Source organism: Stenella coeruleoalba, assembly GCF_951394435.1.
Source record: "Stenella coeruleoalba genome assembly, chromosome: 4".
In the NCBI taxonomy this organism is placed as follows: Eukaryota; Metazoa; Chordata; class Mammalia; order Artiodactyla; family Delphinidae; genus Stenella; species Stenella coeruleoalba.
In genome coordinates, this window is record NC_137149.1 from 99,533,045 (window position 1) to 99,554,146 (window position 21,102).

Genomic DNA, 21,102 nt, shown 5'->3' on the forward strand with positions numbered 1-21,102 from the left:
CGCAAAGAATTAACAAAGAAAATTTCTTATTATCTGGACTTAGATCAGTTAACAGATACCTGAAGAGTTAATAATAAATAGCTTTACTGGTGACGAGGAGACTAATAATTCCATTAATAAATATAAGGAACAGAGAAGAAAAAGCAAGCTTGGAAAGGAAAATAGTGAATTAAGTTCCGGAATATATAAAAAAAGTTTTACCTTTTTTTATTCTGAAATGATTTTAGTCTTACAGAAAATTTGCAAAAATAGTACAGAAAGTTCTCATATATCCTTCACCTAATTTCCCCTAATATTTACAACTTACATAACCATAGTACAGTTATCAAAATGAGGAAAGTTACATTGATATAATACTATAAACTAAACTACAGACCTAATTCAGATTTGACCAGTTTTTCCACTACTCTTTTCCTGTCCAAGGATCCAATCTGGGATCCCACATTGGATTTATTTGTTGTGTCTCCTTAGTATATATGTATGTACTCTAATCTGTGACAGTTCCTCAGTCTTTCCTTGTCTTGTAAAAATTTTTAATAAAAAAAGAGAAGATGCTTATAATATATGTAGTGGGGGGAAAACAGTGTCATTTCATCTCTCTTAAAATGCATAAGAACCTGAGTAAAAAAAACATTGTTTTTTCTTTAAAAAGTTGAAAAATTATTGTAAAAAATTAAAACAATGTAAAAGACATAAATAAAAAGTGACAACCCACTCCCTCCCCAAAAATAAATAGCTTTATTTAATAGTGTTAACTAAACAATAATAATGATGCTAAATATCTTTTTTATTCCTATAATTTTAGCTAAGTGACATTTAAAATTTCCTTCCATCAAGCCTCAATTAAAAAAACAAAGACTTAGCACACAAATTCAAGTTATAAAGGTTAAATGATAAGGACAGATATAACTGTAACTGGAAATCTAATTATTCTGGTGACAATCCCAGAGCAGAAAGGAGCTAACTGCAGTATTTCAGTCTTAATAACAGTCATTACAAAACATTTTAAGACCATTGTTATTGTACTTATAATTGTTTTGAAGTACTTTATAATGTGTTATTATGCCATTAGTCATAAGTTCTTAATAAATCTTCTGATTAAGGTCTGTATGGTATTGGAGAAAAATCATTATGAAGCAATTTAAGACAATGATATAATTCTTAATTTTTTGAAAAGTGTAAGATGACTTAAATGGTGTCCTTTTCCTCCTCCTGTATTCATGACTCTTAAATGTTTTCTCTCAATAAAACAGAAATGAGCATGTAATGCCTGACCAAAAAATACAGATTGAGTCAAGTAGTGACTTGACCATTAAATCTTAAATAGAAAATATCTGTAGTTTAGTTATGGCACATATTTTCTTGCCAGAAACCTAGGAAAAAACCATCATTACTGTTACTATATAAAAATACTAGGTAGCCTAATATACCTACCAGAAAAATGTACAAATACTTTCAATTCACCAAGACTTGTAAGATTCTAACATTCTGTTTCATCAACAAGCAGTATTTTTCCTAATAAACCTGTTATTGTAGACTATGCCTTACTTTATTCCAAGAGCACCTGAAAGATAGGTGCTCAATAAATATTTGTTAAATTTAGTTCAATTCAAACGGGTAAGAAAATAGACAATACATACTAGATATGAATGTAATGAGTTTACTAAAAGGTGATTCTTTTATACAGGAAGAATAGGATAGTAGTTAGGAGTGTGGACTATAGTGTCTGATGGCCTGGGTTCTACCTACCACATACTTGTTGTATGACCTTAGGTAAGTTACTTCATCTCTCTAAATTTCAATGGGCTCAACTATATGTCAGAAACAATAATAGTACCTACCCTCAAATGGTTATTGTGAGAATTAAAGTTAGCATAATGCCTAGAATATAGTATATACTCAATAAATTATAGCTCTTTTATACATATATAGCTATATATATGTTTCACGTGTTTATAGGTATATAAATATGTTATAAACATATGTATTTATATATGTATAGGTACATATACATGGTTTACTACTAATATCTTTGTTTTAAATGTTATTAAATTCATTATTCTTAATGCTAAGTTAGTATATGTAAAATCACTGTTCTTAATTACATCATACTCTGTCTTGAAATAAGAATGAGATCAAAAAAAAAGAAGAAACTCAGTAAGTCTTAGAACAAACCAGCCAAATTGTATCACTTCTAATTCATATGCCCTTCTAGATGAAAATTATTAAACACTGTACTTCTATATTCAGAAAATAATCCATTTTCTATAATAGTTTGAAAAGTTAATAAACAAAATAACTGAAGTTCAGCCATCAAGTTATAGGAAACACGTACAACATTAAACATTGTTAAAGGGTCATAATAAATCTGTAGGCTCAGATCCAGGAACGTTGTTAGAACGTATTAATACCAAGCTCTCTGGGGAAATAAAATCCCAATGCACTCTATATTGTATTTATAATAATTATTACTTCATTTCTCCAGAATATAAATTTGAGATACTCAAGGAGAAGATTACTGATTTTCAAGATTCAATATGGGTATTCGTGTAAGTATAGCTATCTGTACTTATCCAGAAATATCTACTTTCTTATTCTCTAGGTTGCAGTAGGCAAACAAATAAGAGAAGAGAAAAAAGAATAAAAAGAATTACAATGAGTCTTGTCCATGTAAATATCACTGCTCATACAAAGATTAAGACATGCTAGAAAAAAGTAGCCAGCTAGCTGTCCAACCAAAACACAAATATAAATGTTTAAATCTGAAGAACAGATCTGTGTTCTATTTTTCCTTTTATCTGGGTTCATTCTCAAAATACCACATACCTGTCACAAGAACAGCCGTAACAAAAATGGCCAGGACTCCCCAGAAAAGCAAATAGTTCTTCATCTTGACTTTCTTTTGAAAAACTGGAGCTAAAAAGTCAGGGTTAAGGTGTGTGGTCTATAAGGAGTGTGCAAATGATGGTGCTTCTGCTTTCTTAAAATAACACTCCAGGCAGCTAACAAACTAAAAACAATCACAACTGCGGTTGAAGTCTGAAATTTAAATACTGCAGTGGAGGAAATCATGGCTCAGATTTACGTATTTTCTTCCAAAATATCCCCTAAAGCCATGTTTTGGTGCAATGACTTTTTATTTTACATTTATTCTATATAATTAAATCAGAAAACTAATAATAATTTCAAGGCAGTAGTCCATTAAGAATGTTTAAATGGGGATTCTCAACGTTATTACCTAGATAATAAAGTTTTCAAGTCAAACATAATATAGTATTTGTTGTGCCTGGAACAATAAATGAAGAAGAGAGAAGAAGGAGGAAAAAATTAAAGCCCTTTAAGGTTCCAATTGCATTTTATGTCAACTACTTCTTCTCGTCCTTCATTAACCAAGTTACCAGGTTTAACATACAGATTATAGATTATATATATAATATATACATATTCTCATTACTTTCAGTTATTTTATAAGTTCAAATGTGGAACTGGAATTAGAAACAGGTGGATGCTAGATGTTATCAGTTGCCATGTTTCAATTTGATAGTATTAAAGCAGACCCTGTATTTGCTCGCCCAGTTATACCTTTCAGAATTGTAAATCCATGAAATGATGCGTGTTTGAGATGCCTCAACAGAAAACTGAATCACCACAGTATTGCTTATAAATTTTTTTCATTAATTAGTGTTAAAAAAAAAAAAACAAAACCCTGAGCTTTTGGATAGGGCATCCCCCTACCTCCTACCCCAACATGCTAGAATGTCTCTTAGGCAGGGTTGGCTACAATTATACAACATCAAATCTATGTTACTTTTGGTTTTCAGTTCCCTAATTTTTTAAGGATCTCGTAGAATTTTGCGAGTTACTGAAGAAATACTTCAGGACCATAAGTAGGCAAGCGGATTTCACAGCTGGCAGTAAAAAATGGCAGAATGAAAGCTATTAAAGACTAGCACATAACTGTACTCCTTCAGTCAACACGTACTGAACGTCTAGCAAGGACAAAGTGCCAGGCACTAGAACACACAATATTATTGCACTGTCAAACTTTGTTCTCATTTTAATTTATATTTTCATAAGACTTAGAAACTATTTGAGGTTAAGAAAAATACACTGGATTCACATGAATAATTATATCTTATAGAAAAAGAAACATCTGAAAGCTCATTATTTTAGTGTGTGGTCAGGATGTCAAAACAAAGATCAACCACTTAAGATCTAAATAACTGATTTATTATATCACTCCAAAAAAAAGAGTAATTAGAAGTTAGTTGGATACGTTTTTTAAGCCATTATTTCCTTGAAAATAAACTCAAGGGTAGACTGCCTCCCCAACAAGCAAGTTGGATAAATCTCTGGAGACAAATTATAGCCTCCCCCAAAACTTGTTTTTTATAAAAGCCAAGACTGACATATAACTACTAAGCTAAAGAAAAGCTCTTTGATTTCTATTCTTTCAGCCTTATAGTTTTGTAACTCTATTATGTAAATCATGCATCTAAAATAAATTATTTTAATAAAAATAGTGTGGACAGTGCCAAGTGGCACTTCTGCTACCAGAAGAGAGTTACCTATACATGCAACATAGGATCAGGACAAGTGTTTTGTCAAGTGTGGTCCCGGGGTCATCTTCCCTAGAGTATTAGTCAAAATATAGATTTCCTGGCTACACCCTATCAGAATTTCTAGAGATGTGACCTTGAAATACGTATTTTTAAAAAGTCTTCCAGTTGATTTTGATGTACACTAAAATTTGAAAATTGGTAGACTAGAAGCCTGTGGGGAGGAGACATAACTAGCAGCATTAACAATGGAAGAGACAGAAGCTAATAAAGGTAATTTTTTTAAACAAATGGGCTTACATTGGAAATCACTTAGCTGAGGCTTATATTCACTTCTATTTATGTTTTATAGGTGAATTGTTTCCTAATCTTTTTAGTAGGTCTGGTTTAATTTTTAAACCACTTCATCTCTGATTTTGTTCTTCCTACTAAAAAATGTATCCATTCAAGTGAGTTAAATAATTGGGAGCTTAGCCCCATGTTCTAAATTCTTCACCAAAAATGGTTTATTTTTCCACATTTAAACATATGATTCTTACAGTAAGAGTTTCAGTGGTAGACTCATTTGGATAAAAGAGATCTTAAGGTAATTTAGTCTCACCTTCTTTATTTCCACTCAAGTTTTGTTTCAATTTCCTATACAGCAGACAGCCTGAGTTCAGAAAACCATCTGAAATAGGTCGATGCTTCACTTCCTCTGTACATAGCTTATTATATTTAGGATACTCAAATCATGACAAAGACTTGATTCTCTTGAGACACAGACAATACACTCTCCTTGTTTTCTTCCTATCTGACTGATGACTCCTGTTCAGTATTTTGCTGAGTTTTCCTCTGAATATTAAGGTTGATCCTCAGCCTTCTCTTTTCTCCATCCTCTCCCTAACTGATTTTATCTGATCCCATGTCTTTGAATATAGGACATGCTGTGACTTTCAGATCTATAACTGTAGACTTTACCTTGCCCATCGAGCTGCAAACTCCTGTATCCAACTCTCTATTTGATACAGGTACCTAAAACTTAACCAGGCAAAACAGTACTCTTGATGACAAGCCACCCTCACACTTCCATTCCAATCTCTTTTCATCTTTAGTCTTCCTCATCTCGGTAAATGGTACCTCCATCTACCTGGTTACTCAAGGCAAAATCCTCTTCTTTGATCCCTTTCTGTTCTTCTCCCTCATATTCAATTTACTACCATGTCTTGTTGGTTTTATTTCCAAAATATATCCCAACTTTATGATTCTCTCCATTTTCACTGCTACCCTAGTCCAAGCCTCTGTCTTCTTTCCTAGACTACTATAATAGCCTCAGTAATAAAAAGTGATTTTTTCCTTTGCCCCAGCATTGGCAACTCGGACTCACAGATGACAAACAAGAATGGCCAAGTACCCTAAATTCTAAAGAGAGTTGGATACTTCCTCCAAGACTTAACAAGAAGCAACAGAACTCAACTTACTACCATCACTACCCCACCACTTCCAGGTTCAATCCTCTAGTCTTTAGAGAACTTTGGAGGGAAAAGGGGAATGCTATCACAGAAGCTGTTGGCCTTTTGGAAATAGCACTGTTTGTGGTAAGAGATTTTCCCCCTTTTACTTTTGAGAGGGGGGCAGGACAAGGTGTTCTTTTCTCCCCAAAGGTAAGTGAGGGAGAGAATCAAGAAAATAAAGAGATCAAGAACCCTGCAAGAAGGGGAAACTGAGAAACAATATACATAATAGTTAATATTGGGCTGACCAAAAAGGTCGTTCGGGTTTTTCTGCAAGATGTTACGGAAAAGCCCGAACGAACTTTTTGGCCAATGGAATACAAAGGATTCTGAGTCTGACTGCTTGCATTTACCACCCAATCCACCACTTACTATTTGTGAGACACTAGGCAAACCTTGGTCAAATCATTTAACCTCTATGTTTCAATTCCCCTCTCTATAAAATGGGGATAATAACAATACATATTTCATAGGACTGTTGTGAGGCTTAACATGTATTACTACATATAAAGAAGTTAAAACAGATCTTGGCATATGCTAAGTGCTAAATAGGTACCAGTGATTATTATCATCATCATGACAATTATCACCAACATTATGTTGGTCACGCCTTGTTGAGTTGCAGAAAATGCAAACTCAACTTGGGGCTATCAGTTGCAATGAAGTTTAAGGAAAACATTCCTGGGAGAGCTTCACATATCCGCTTGGGTTGCAGGCATGTAGAAACATAGAAACTGATATGGGCTCCTGCTATATGACCCTTATAAGGTATGAATGAAAATATCCAACAAATCTATATTAGTAATCAGAACAGTAGGATACTGGCATGAAAACGGACACATAGACAAATGGAACAGAATTGAGAACCCCAAAATAAATCCACACATGTATGGTCAACTAATATTTGACAAGAGAGACAATAATACTCAGTGGAGAAAGGACAGTCTCTTCTGGATATTCACATGCAAAATAATGAAACTGGACCTCTACCTTACACCACTCACAAAAATTAATTTGAAATGGATTAAGGACCTAAACATAAGACCTAAAACCATAAAACTCTTAGAAGAAAACAGATGGGAAAAAACTCCTTGTAATTGGTCTTGACAATAATTTTTGGCTAAGACACCAAAAGCACTAGCAAAAAAAGAAAAAAAATCAACAACTGGGACTATATCAAACTAAAAAGGTTCTGCACAGCAAAAGAAACAGTTAGCAAAATGAAAGTGCAACTTATGAAATGGGAGGAAATATTCGTAAACCACATATCTGATAAAAGATTAATATATAAAATAAATAAGGAACTCATACAACTAAATAGCAGAAAAAAAATCTGATTTTAAAATGGGCAGAGGATTTGAATAGACATTTCTCCAAAGAAGGCATATAAATCACCAACAAGTACATGAAAAGGTGCTCAACATCACTAATCATCTGGGAAATGCAAATCAAAACCACAATGAGATATAACATCATACTTGTTGAAATGACTTATCAAAAAGACAAAAGACAACAAATACTGGTGAGGATGTGGAGAAAAGGGAAACCTGTTGTACTGTACGTGGGAATGTAAACTGATACAGTGGCTATGGAAAACAATATGAAGATTTTCAAATAATTAAAAATAGAACTACTCTACAACCCAGTAAGCCCACTTCTGGGTATATATCCGAAGGAAACTGAATCACTATCTCAAAGAGATATCTACACACCCATGTTCATTGCAGCATTATTCACAATAGCCAAGACGTGGAAATAACCTAAGTGTCCACACAGAGACAAGTAAAGAAAATGTGATATATATATTAAACTTACACACCATTATATGCCAATTATTTCTCAATAAAGCCAAAAGGAAGAAAAAGAATATATCCAAAGTTTTTCTGACTTGGAGGGGGAGGCAAAGGACACTTGGGAAAAGTGTTAGCTTTATTTGTAATAGCCCAAAACTGGAAGCAACCTAAATGTCTATTAAAAAAACTGGATAGGGCTTCCCTGGTGGCGCAGTGGTTGAGAGTCCGCCTGTCGATGCAGGGGACACGGGTTCGTGCCCCAGTCTGGGAGGACCCCACATGCCGCGGAGCGGCTGGGCCCGTGAGCCACGGCCGCTGAGCCTGCACATCCACAGCCTGTGCTCCGCAACGCGAGAGGCCACAGCAGTGAGAGGCCCGCGTACCGCAAAAAAAAAAAAAAAAAACTGGATAAACAAATTGTGGCATATCCATTACTCAGCAATAAAAGTGAATGAACTGTTGCGATACACAACAACGTGGATGAATCTCAAAATAATTGTTCTGTGCGAAAGTAGCCAGAAAAATTATCAAAAAGAGTGCATACTGTATGATCCCATATATTTTGTATATTTAAAATATTTAAATATATTATAAAATATATAATCATATATTTTTAAAGATTCTTTAAAAATATATTTTAATGTATGATATTAAATTTTATATTAAGTGTTACATATAAAATACATAATGTTTTAATATAAATAATTCTAGAAAATGCAAACAAATCTATAGTGATAGAAAGCAGATCAGTGATTGCCTGGGAAGGTAGGGACAGGGAGAAAAGGGAGGGAGAGTAGGATTACAAGGGCACATGAGGAAACTCTTAGGGAGGATGGATATGTTCACTATCTTGATGTAGTTATGAATTCAGGAGTGCACATATAAGTCAAAATTTATCATATTGTATGGTTAAATGTGTACAGTTCATTGTATACCAATTACATCTCAATAAAGCTGTTAAAAACATTCACATCTTCAGAATTCATTTTTTAAGCATGATGTTAGGTTTTCCTTGAATGTCCTTTATCAAGTTGAGGAAGTTCCCTTCTGTTCCCAGTTTGCTGAGAGTTTTTTTTTTTAATCAGTAATGGATATTGTATTTTTTCAAATGCTTTTTCTCTGTCTACTGGATGACCATATGATTTTCCTTTTTTAGTTTGTTAATATGGTAAATTACATTGATTTTAAACGTTAAACTAACCTTGCATTCCTGGGATAAACCCCACTTAATCATGATGTAATATCCTTCTTATAAATTGATAGATTCAACTTACTAAAATTTTGCTTAGAATTTCTCCATATATGTTCATAATGGATATTGGTTTGAAATGTTCTTTTCTTGTAATGTCTTTGCCTGGTTTTATCAGGATAATGCAGGCCCAATAGACTACGTTTAAAAGTATTTCCTCCTCCTCAACTTTCTGGAAGAGTGTAGAATTAGTATTATTTTTTTCTTTAAATGTTTGGCAGATTTCACCAGTGAAGCCATGGCCTAGAAATTCTTTCAAGGAAGCAAGCTGGGGCAATTGCAGAGGTCTCCTCATCTGTTTTCTGTTTCTCAGAGATCACTGTCCTTTGTTGCCTAATTTACAGTGTCTTAAAAATCATTATTTCATAGATTTTGTCAGTTGTTCCAGGCAGGAGGGCAAATCTGGTCTCTATCATTCCATCTTGTTTGAATTAGATGCCAGAGGCTTGAAATTAACAAAAAGCAACACTACAACATTTTTCAATAAATACTACTTAAGATTACAGTATCTCTTTTTTGGCAGCTATGTTACACTGTTGGCTTCTATTTGGCTTCTATCAGTTATACAGTCAACTAAACTTCTCTTTTAAAAATAAGTGTTTCCATAAAGTATGAGATAAAAGTTTTTAGACTGAACTAGAGGTTTTTTTTTAATAGACTACTTTTTACAACAGTTTCACAGGTTCACAGCAAATAAACCAAACATTTAATAATGGAAAATTACCAAAATTATTGAATCTTTTTAAAACCTTGTCAAGGTAAGGCAAAGAAAAATTTAATTACAGTAATTGGAAGCAATGATTGGGAGGAAAAAATGGTCTCATGTTTATTACTCATTAAACTATTTTCTGCTCTAAACTCTTCTCTACATCCAGTCTTACCCCCATAACTCATTGTCCACTCAGCAGTGATCTTTTCAAAAGGTAAATGAGATCATATCTGACTTAAAACCCTCTACTGGCTTCTTATTACACTTAGAATAAATTCAAACTCATTATCTTCCTTGATTTCCCACAACTCTCCCTTTCATTCATCATTCTCCAGCAGCTACTTCTGTGCAGGGCCTTTGTACTTTATAGTCCCTCTGCATGAAACACTTTCCATATCCTTGCATGGTTGGCCCCTCATCATCACTGAAGTCTCAAGTCAAATGTCATTGCCTCAGAGACAATTTCTCTGATTGCTAATCATCTTAACTACCAGTCACTGTCATATTACTCTATTTTATTTTCCTCATAGTATTTATCATTGTTCAAATATCTTATTTTGTTTACTTAGTATCTGTCTCCTCCTCATTAGAATAAAAGCTCCTTGAGAACTGCATTGTCTTGTTGCTCACTTCTGTTTCCAAGAACGAAGCACAGGACTGCCTAAAATATATTATTGAATAAAGGATGAATGGAGAACATCTTCACAAGGCATTGAAAACTGTGTCTAATTTTAAGTCCTCTAATACTATTCATCTCTTTTTTGGACAGGCTCCATACTGTCAATGTCACTTTTTAAAGTGTAATGTCCAGATATGTATACAACTGTCCAAGTGTTATTTGACCAAGTACAAAACACAGCAGGAATATAACATTTTTCAATAAATGATACTTAAGATTATAGTATCTCTTTTTTGACAACTGTGTTACTCTATTGGCTTCTATTACATGTCAGTCAACTAAAATCTTCTTTCAAAAAATAAGTGTTTCTAGTCTTTTCTCTTGTCCGCCAACCTATGTGCGGTTGGATTTGCTCCTCGCCATGTCTTCTCACAAGACTTTCAGGATCAAGAGATTCCTGGCCAAGAAACAAAAGCAGAATCGTCCCATTCCCCAGTGGATTCAAATAAAAACTGGTAATAAAATCAGGTACAACTCTAAGAGAAGACATTGGAGAAGAACCAAGCTGGGTCTATAAGGAGCCTCACATATGAAGTGGCCCACACTTATGCTATCAAGGTCAACTGTATCTTACCGCATCAGAACATCATTAGTGTCTGGAACAGCTGCCTGTGTTTGATGCTCTCTCCTCTTTTCTTGATCTTTCCTCACCACTGCTCACTGTGTAGCTCAGTAATCAATATGTGAACCTTTTGTTGGAAAAAAAATAGTAAGTGTTTCTATAAAGTAATAACTTCCTCATACTTGAACAGTTGGGATTTGGGTGTGAGATTTAGCATTAGTCCCTAAGTTTTCTCTTACTAAACTCAGACCAACATTACAACCTATTAGATTCTTTTTGAGTCCAGATTTTGAAACCTGGCACATTAGTTATTTCTCTTAGCTCCACAGCATCTACAAACTTAATATACATGCCATCAGAATCCTCATTTAAGTCAGTAATAAAAATGTACAGTGGCATAGTGCTGAAGATAGACTTCTATGGCATACATCTAAAGTCCCCCTCCAAGCTAACAACAATTCATTAATAAGCACATTTTGGGTATAGTAGTTCATTTCAAGTTAACCCATACTATCAAGTTAATACCATACTATCACACAGACTGTAATTCTCCATTTCATCCATAAGGAGAGCATGAATACTTACCATAAGTAATCAATCTCTCCTTAGCCTCTATCTTTAATATCATGTGATTTCTCTCCTTGAAAGTCTTCCATAATATAAAAGGATCCTTGATATCCTGGCAGTTTTCCAGTTAAACACTTAAAAGGATGATATTTTTTAATAGCCTTCTTGGCTTTAAATCCAAGAAGTAGCTCAACACTCTTGATTTTCCTTCTAATGGATTAAATTCTACATTTAGTATTAACAATTCACTGCTCCAATTTGCCCTTGAACTTTATATGAAAAACTGGTTTTGGTAGTAAATAGTATTGCCCAAATCAGCTCCAGAAAATAACTTCTAAAATATGTTACAGAGTCATCAGAAACAAAGCCTTTACACCTTCTCTCTGTATATCTATTTTCTATACCTTTGAGACACTAGACAATACAAAAGTAATTTTTGAATTAACATAGGAAAATAAACTGAGGGAAGATCATATTAGCACTGGAGGAAAGATCCAAGAATCATTAACTGCAAAAATGATCTCCAAGAGAAGCAAGATAAAGTGGAAAATTCTGGTGACTTCCCTGGTGCTCCAGTGGTAAAGCATCCACCTTCCAACACAGGGGATGCGGGTTCCATCCCTGGTCGGGGAACTAAGATCCCACACGCCGTGGGGCAACTAAGCCCACACCTCACAGCTACTGAGCTCCCACTCCTCAACAAGAGAGCCCGTGTGCCTCAACAAAGATCCCACGTGCTGCAACCAGACGCAGCCAAAAAAAAAGTGGAAAATTCGTTGTGTATTTATAAATAGTATAATAAATATATAATTGTTACCAATTAATTTTAAACATCCTAGAAGCCCCAAAACATCCGATAGTCATTCAAAGTTCCACAAATCCATTGTATGTAAAGTTACTCACAAAGATTAAAGAGGGAGTTTTTCTATGACAAATGCAAGCTAAAGCCCTTGATCTACTGGTAATCTATTTCTCCCCTGGAAGGGGAGATCCTTCCTGGCTGGGTTGGTCTGGACTTCCCAAAACACCTGTAGAGCACTCTCCTTCCAATTCCACAAAAGCAAATATAACTTATTGAGAATCATTATCAAAAAAATTTTAAAGATATGCTTAATAATGGTAAGAAGTAAACAAGCAATTACAATTGGATTTGTAATGTTTTATTTCTTGAATCAAGTAGTAGTATATGGGTGTTTGTTATATTATCCTTTACAACTTATATATTCATAATAAATTAAAGATAATTGAGTCAGTATCAAAGAAAGACCAATTAGCACTCCAAACAGTGCATGCCTATCCCTTCCCTTTCAGAATCTTAACCCTGGATCTATTTTGTAGATTAAGAATTAAATGATGGCCTCACATTTTGCATATTATTACAGGTTAAGCAAATGCTTAGAATTAAGGGCAGAATTAAGAATACTAAATTTATTTCCAAAATTAATTTCTAATCTTTAAAAGTCTATATAAATGCATTTTAATGATTATACATTTATGCAAACTATTTTGTGTTCCTCTTTGTCACTTGTATATTTTATACACCAATTTCCAAAAATTTATATAGAACACATGTTAACCTTTGAAGTAGTTATGTAATATTCCATAATGTCGATATACTATGGTTTGTCACATAGTCTCTACTACCCTATTTGGAGTTATTTCATTTACTATTATAGGCATACGTCAGAGATATTGCAGGTTTGGTCCCAGACCACTGCAATAAAGTGAATATTGCAATAAAGTGAGTCATATGAATGTTTTGGTTTCCCAGTGCATATAAAAGTTATGTTTATACTATAGTCTATTTAGTGTGCAATAACATTATGTCTAAAAAAAAAAAAAAGTACTAACCTTAATTTAAAAGTACTTTAGGGACTTCCTGGTGGTCCAGTGGTTAAGATGAGCATGGGTTCAATCCCTGCTCAGGGAACTAAGAGCCCACATGCCATGTGGTGCAGCCAGAAAAATTTTTTTTTAAAAAGTACTTTATACTAAAAAAAAAAAAATACTAAACATCATTTGAGCCTTCAGCAAGTTGTAATTTTGCTGGTGGAGAGTTTGAAATAGTCAAAGAATTATCAAAATGTGACACAAAGACATAAAATGAGCAAACATTGTTGGCACCAATAGACTTGCTCAAATGCAGGGTTACCACAAACCTTTAATTTGTAGAAAACACAAGCAAAGTGTAATAAAACAAGGTATGCCTATATATCAAAAATTACTTTTCAAAAAATGTATGTTGCCAACCTAATATGTATTTAATATGTTGTATCCTTGGTGCTAAGATACAGCTGACCGTGACTAACCTGTCCCTGCCTTCCCAGAGATTATACTCTAGTGGAGAAGACAGATGAGAAAAATAAATAAAACAATCACAGTTTGCAATAAATGCAATGAAGCAGATAAACAAAGTACAGTCTGCCCTCCACATCCACAGGTTCCACATCCGCAATCTGCAGACCCATTTTATATAAATCCCATTTCATATAAGGGACTTGAGCATCCACAGATTTTGGTATCCCCAGGGGGTCCTGGAACCAATCCCCCACGGATACCAGAGGACAACTGTAGTGTGACAGACAGCATCTGGGGTAGGGTTGATGTAGCCTACTTTAGAAGACATACTCTGGAAAGGGCTCTCTGAAGAGGTAACATCTAAGCTGAAACAGGAGCAAGTGAGAAGAAGCCTGAACTAGCTTTCTATGCTGCTATAACAAATTATCATAAATTGAGTGGCTTAAAACAACACAAATGAATTACCTCACAGATCTTTAAGTCAGAAGTCTGGGTAAACTAATTCCTCTGCTCTGATTTCACAATGTGGAAACCTAGGTGTCAGCCAGCCTGAGTCTTAACTTATCTTGAGGCTCTGGTAGAGAATCTACTGACAAGTTCATTCAAGTTGTTGGTTGAATTCAGTCCCTTGCACTTTTAAAGCTGAGGTCCCCATTCCCTTGCCTGCTCTCAGCTGAAGTTTGTTCTCAGCTTCTAGATGCTGACAACACTCCCTGACTAGTGGCCCCCTTGATCTTCAAAGTTAGCAACAGTGGGTCAAGTCCTTCTCAAGCTTCAAATGTCTCTAACCTGGGCTTTTGCCATATCTCTCCTGCTTCCAGCTAGGGAAAGTTCTCTGCTTTTAGGGACTCATGTGATTCCATTGGGCCCAGCCAGATAATTGAGGATAATCTCCCCATTGTAAGGCCAATACCTTTAATCACATTTGAAAGTCTCTTTTGCTATGTAATGGGTAACAGATTCCAGGTGCTAGGGACTAGGGCATGAACATTTTTGAGGGGACATTATTCTGCCTTCCACAGACTCAGACAAACACTATCCCAAGAAGAAAGGAAACAGCAAGTATAAGGCCTAAGATAGGAAAGAGCTTGGCCTCCCCAGGACAATAGCAAAAAACAAACAAACAAAAAGAACCCTGGAGCTACAGCAAAATGATGAAAGGGAAAACCATAGTAATGACACCATGTACTTCTTTATATTGATAAGAGTAACTTTTTTCCCATTTAAATTGTACAAGTTTAGAATCTATTTTGAATTTTTCAATCAATCTTAGTCATTCTAAAGCTAACAGTAGAGCATTAAGCCTCCTAACTTCTAGTCTCTTTCACTTCCCACAAAACCAAAAGTCATCAATAGTATTTTTTTCACATCTGTATGGAGAAATTTCTTCTAACTGACATTTTTTAACCCTAAACATTTTGGTTCTTGCATACAGAATTTCTTCAAGTATTGATCTGCCTCCAATCACGGCATATGTAAAATTTATATGTAGATATCAGGAGGCAAAAACTAAATTTAAAAAGAATTCAAACTATGAGAAAGAAATTTCATCCTCAACTCTTTTAAAAATTAAAACAAACAAGAAACTGAATTATCTTTCTTTCCCAATGGCTTTCCACATAGACTTTCAGGGTAGTGTTTTGTGGTTAAATGTTTATAAGGAGAATTGCACCTGTGTTGTAGTCTGTTTTTAAATAAACTTGCACCTGCAGTGGCTTTTCACAGAATTGCTATTTGGGATACTACATATTAGTCATTTGACCATTATACAGAGCTCTTCCCTCTCACCACACTACCTTCTGGGCTGGTCCTAATTTACAAACACCCTATCTCCAAAAATTCATTTGAAAAACAATGGTTTAGGTTTCATGATAATTTCTGAGACACAATAATAAACAAGGTTTCCAGGAAACCCCTCAAACAACAAGATACTCCTTCCAATCCATTAACTCCAGTGGTCTGGTCCCTTGCTGCTTTAAGAAAATTCTAATTTATTTTCAAGGGAGGCCTCTGCTCTAGTCAAATATGTCTGCTTTCCTTTTCCTATATATGATTTGCTAACTCCTGTTTCAGAATCTTTTTTACTCTGTTATTTCCTCGCCATAAATTTCGTTTTACTTCCTGCCAATCTTTGCCAAAAATCTTAAAATTTTTTAAACTTATTTTAGTAAGTCTTCCCTGCTTCACGTCAGCCCATTCTGTTCACTCCATTACTCTGTTTCTTCATTGCTAATAAATTCATCTTATATCTCTTTATATCATTTTACACAAGTTGGCATATTACTTTCCATTTTTATCACTCTTCTTCATATGTGTACAATTTACCTCATACTAAATTAACACTTTCAAGGGACTTCCCTGGTGGTGCAATGGTTAAGACTCTGTGTTCCCAATGCAGGGCGTCCGGGTTCAATCCCTGGTCAGGGAACTAGATCCCACATGCATGCTGCAACTAAGAGTTCGCAGGCCACAACTAAGGAGCCCACCTGCCACAACTAAGGAGCCCACATGCCGGAAGTAAGGAGCCAGCAAGCTGCAACTAAGACCCAGTGCAACCAAATAAATATTTTTAAAATAAAATAAAAAATAAATTAACACTTTCTAATAAAAACAAAAATAAACAAATGGGACCTGATGAAACTTAAAAGCTTTTGCACAGCAAAGGAAACCATAAACGAGATGAAAAGACAACCCTGAGAATGGGAGAAAATATTTGCAAACAAAGCAACTGACAAAGGATTAATCTCCAAAATATACAAGCAGCTCATGCAGCTCAATATCAAAAAAACAAACAATCCAATCCAAAAATGGGCAGAAGACCTAAATAGACATTTCTCCAAAGAAGATATACAGATTGCCAACAAACACATAAAAGGATGCTCAACATCACTAATCATTAGAGAAATGAAAATCAAAACTACAATGAGGTATCACCTTACACCGGTCAGAATGGCCATCATCAAAAAATCTACAAACAATAAATGCTGGAGAGGGTGTGGAGAAAAGGGAACCCTCTTGCACTGCTGGTGGGAATGTAAATTGATACAGCCACTATAGAGAACAGTATAAAGGTTCCTTTAAAAACTAAAAAATAGAACTACCATATGACCCAGCAATCCCACTCCTGGCATATACCCTGAGAAAACGACAATTCAAAAAGAGTCATTTACTAAAGAAGACATACAGGTGGCCAAGAAGCACATGGAAAGCTGCTCAACATCACTAATTATTAGAGAAATGGAAATCAAAACTACAACGAGGTATCACCTCACACCAGTTAGAATGGGCATCATCAGAAAATGTACAAACAACAAATGCTGAAGAGGGTGTGGAGAAAAGGGAACCTTCTTGCACTGTTGGTGGGAATGTAAATTGATACAGCCACTATGGAGAACAGTATGGAGGTTCCTTAAAAAACTAAAAATAGAATTACCATATGAGCCAGCAATCCCACTACTGGGCATATGCCCAGAGAAAACCGTAATTCAAAAAGACACATGCACCCCAATGTTCACTGCAGCACTATTTACAATAGCCAGGACATGGAAGCAACCTAAATGTCCATTGACAGACGAATGGATAAAGAAGTTGTGGTACGTATATACGATGAAATATTACTCAGCCATAAAAAGGAACATAATTGGGTCATTTGTAGAGATGTGGATGGATCTAGAAACTGTCATACAGAGTGAAGTAAGTCAGAAAGAGAAAAACAAATATCGTATATTTGTTAATATACAAATCGTATATTAACGCATATATGTGGAACCTAGAAAAATGGTACAGATGAATCTGTTTGCAGGGCAGAAATTGAGACACAGATGAAGAGAACAAACGTATGGACACCAAGGGGGGAGAGTGGCGGGTGGTGGTGTGATGAATTGAGAGATTGGGATTGACATATATACATTAATATGTATAAAATGGATAACTAATAAGAACCTGCTGTATAAAAAAATAAATTAAATCAAATTCAAAAAAAATTTTTTAAATAAGAGTCATGTACCACAATGTTCATTGCAGCACTATTTACAATAGCCAGGGTATGCAAGCAACCTAAGTGTCCACTGACAGATAAATGGATAAAGAAGATGTGGCACATATATATATACAATGGAATATTACTTAGCCATAAAAAGAAAGAAACGAAATTGAGTTATTTGTAGTGAGGTGGATGGACCTAGAGTCTGTCATACAGAGTGAAGTAAGTCAGAAAGAGAAAAACAAATACCATATGCTGACACATATATATGGAATCTAAAAATAAAACAGTTCTGATGAACCTAGGGGCGGGACAGGAATAAAGACGCAGACGTAGAGAATGGACTTGGGAATGGGAGAGGGGGAAGAGTAAGCGGGGAAGAAGTGAGAGAGTGGCATGGACATATATACACTACCAAATGTAAAATAGATAGCTAGCGGGAAGCAACCGCATAGCACAGGGAGATCAGCTCGGTGCTTTGTGACCACCTAGAAGGGTGGGATAGGGAGGGTGGGAGGGAGACACAAGAGGGAGGGGAGGGCTTCCCTGGTGGCGCAGTGGTTGAGAGTCTGCCTGCCGATGCAGGGGACGCAAGTTCGTGCCCCAGTCCGGGAAGATCCCACATGCCACGGAGCGGCTGGGCCCGTGAGCCATGGCCGCTAAGCCTGCGCATGTGGAGCCTGTGCTCTGCAACGGAGAGGCACAGCTGATTCACTTTGTTAAACAGCAGAAACTAACACACATTGTAAAGCAATTATACTCCAATAAAGATGTTTTAAAAAAGTAAAAATAAATAAACACTTTCTAGATGCAGAGAGGGGTTCATAAAGAGCAGTAGCAATTGGCACCCCATTAAAAGGATATAAGGAAGTACCAGAACGGAATTATAAAGACTCAGTTAGGAAAATGGTTAAGAAAATAAAATTTTTCTTGTTCCTAACTCTTTTACTCAGTTTTTACATCATATTTAAGTGCCATACTAAGTCTGTTTTCCCCAATAACAAGGAGAAAGCATAAATCCATAGTGAGGAATATCCAAAGAAATTTTTTAAAATATCTGATGCATTCTTTCAAGACTATTATATAATTCTTTTGTATTTCTCTCAGAGTTTCAAATAAGTTGCTTTGGCCCAAAATATGTGCAATAATTGATTATTCCCGGCTAATTTTTTTATAGCACCAATGTTTATTACAGCAGCAATAGGAAATTAATATAGCTATCTTTTTGGCTCATAATTTCCTCATATAATTGGAGGCAACCACATATTTTTATTTTAAAAATTTAAAAATAAATTTCAAATTTATTTTCTCTTTATGATACTGAAATAAAGTTGCCATTATAGCAAATGTGTATATGTGGCCTGCAAGACCAATGCTTACCTGGCCCTTAATTCAAATGATCATTCATTCATTCATTTTTTCTTTCTCTCAAGTATCTATTGGCATCAACTCTATGTGGCAGGGATACAAGTGAACAAAATAGGTAAGACCCTTGATCAAATGGGTTTACATGATGACAAGTACAAAGTGCGATAGGAGCACAGATGTTGGGAGAGAGGTAGGCAGGGTCAAGGAAAGGTTCCCAGAGGAAGCAATATCTACGCTGAGATTGAAAGATGAGTAGAAGTAGGGCAAAAATGGGAGGACTATGGTCTAGGAATAAATAAAACATTGACAATTTGGAGTTGAGAGAAAACATGACTATTGAAGGAAATGAAAGTTCAGTACGGCAGTATGAGTCCAGAGACCATATATTTCATATGTTTCAACACACTTACCCTTAAGCACCTACTACAGTGCTGTGTGCTGTGCAAAATTAAAATAGTTTACATGGATGTAAACTTAGCATTATTGTATGATATGGTTGTAGAGTAATGATTTTGTATAGATAACTATATTATACTTGATTATTAAATATCTTCATTCAATTCAGCTCTTTAGCAACAAGAAACAAATTTGAAATATAACATCACAACATTATCAGTGATTTATACTTATATGAAAGGAAACAAGTAATGTGTTCACTGTTACTTTAAATATTGCATAATAGAACATTAATTGTACAGTTAGTAATCACAACGTGAAGTAATGCTCTGATACGGCAATCAGTGTAAACAAAAATAAGTTGAAGTAAACAAAGTAATTTATAGTGAATAAACAATTTTACCAAAATCATAGAAGAAAAAAAACAACACAGAATAAACCTGCCCAAAAATAATCAATGAAGGAACAATAGATCAATCTCTGAATGATATCCTCTAATTATACTTTATGACTATATTTGCCTGTACTCTGAACAAATCTACTCAATTCATGCTTTCCCAGGCCCTAAAATAAAACTGGAGAGATGCAATATGGCTGATGCCTCCTGATTCTCCTATTTTTCTGCCATTATATTGGCTGAAATTGATACCATATCTCTGAGTAATCTTAGTCTATAAATCTGAGGGTTCAACTTTTTTCAGTACGTATTGAAACAGAAATGCATATGTCTCTGGGCATAAGGTTTTCATTGTGATAAAATGTAGACTAAGAGACAGTATAATAAAATAGTTTTAAAAAAATAACTTCAGATTGAGACAGACTTGGGTTTAACAACCAGTTATATAACCTCAGGCAAATTACTTCACATCTCTGAGCCTCATCTGTGAAAAGAGGATAATAATGGTACCCTCATCATAGATATATTGTGAGAATTAAATATGATAATATACTTAAGACACCTAGTAGAGTGCCTGATATGTAATTAGTATCTCCCCAAATATTCAATGTTATTGACAACAGCAAGTGGAGAAAGCCCAGACAGGGACTAAAACTTCTGAACATGATAAAAATGAGAGATGAGCACACATGAAAGCTTTATTCAGATGTATTTTTTGTTATTGTTGTTTTTAGTAATTTTTCATGGCTTAGTTTTACAGGGTAAGTTTAGAGGTCTTAAACTTGAATAGGTTTAAAATTACATACTTAATTGCATGTAGCTCATTTATTAATCCAAACCTTTTAAATTTCACACTTGATTATAGTCTTATAACTGTAGTGGCAGGCAGGTAGTATATCCTTTTTGTTCAACTAATTCATGCACGCTAGCTACTTAGGTAAAAACAACTCCAAACCATATTTTGTTTTTTAGTTAAATAGCAAATATAGTCTCATGTTCCAGCTAAATGTGGAAGACACCCAAATCTCTTGCTCTAGTTCATATTCTCCC

At 34.9% G+C, this 21,102-nt stretch overlaps 2 protein-coding genes across 4 annotated transcripts in view; one reads left to right on the forward strand and one right to left on the reverse strand.

Annotated features, from left to right (window-relative positions):
• Window positions 1-21,102, reverse strand: part of JCHAIN (joining chain of multimeric IgA and IgM) — a 36,182-nt gene that overhangs the window by 6,877 nt on the left and 8,203 nt on the right. For 2 of the 3 annotated variants that reach the window (XR_013828176.1, XM_079920350.1), the window contains exon 1: window positions 2,827-3,118. The exons of the other annotated variant lie outside the window; for it this stretch is intronic. Coding sequence is in view for 1 of the 2 variants with exons in the window: in XM_079920350.1 (XP_079776476.1) it covers window positions 2,827-2,890 (64 nt within the window). In the remaining variant the exon portion in view is untranslated. Of the gene's footprint in view, window positions 1-2,826; window positions 3,119-21,102 lie in introns of those variants that run through there. 3 annotated transcript variants of the gene reach the window in all.
• Window positions 10,638-11,010, forward strand: LOC307185820 (large ribosomal subunit protein eL39-like). The gene has a single exon (XM_079920349.1). The coding sequence runs from the start codon at window positions 10,844-10,846 to the stop codon at window positions 10,997-10,999; it is 156 nt and encodes a 51-aa protein (XP_079776475.1). The 5' UTR covers window positions 10,638-10,843; the 3' UTR covers window positions 11,000-11,010.

Bases quoted from the DNA above. Each gene is read 5' to 3' on its own strand.
- LOC307185820 (XM_079920349.1), top strand. From the start codon at position 10,844: ATGTCTTCTCACAAGACTTTCAGGATCAAGAGATTCCTGGCCAAGAAA.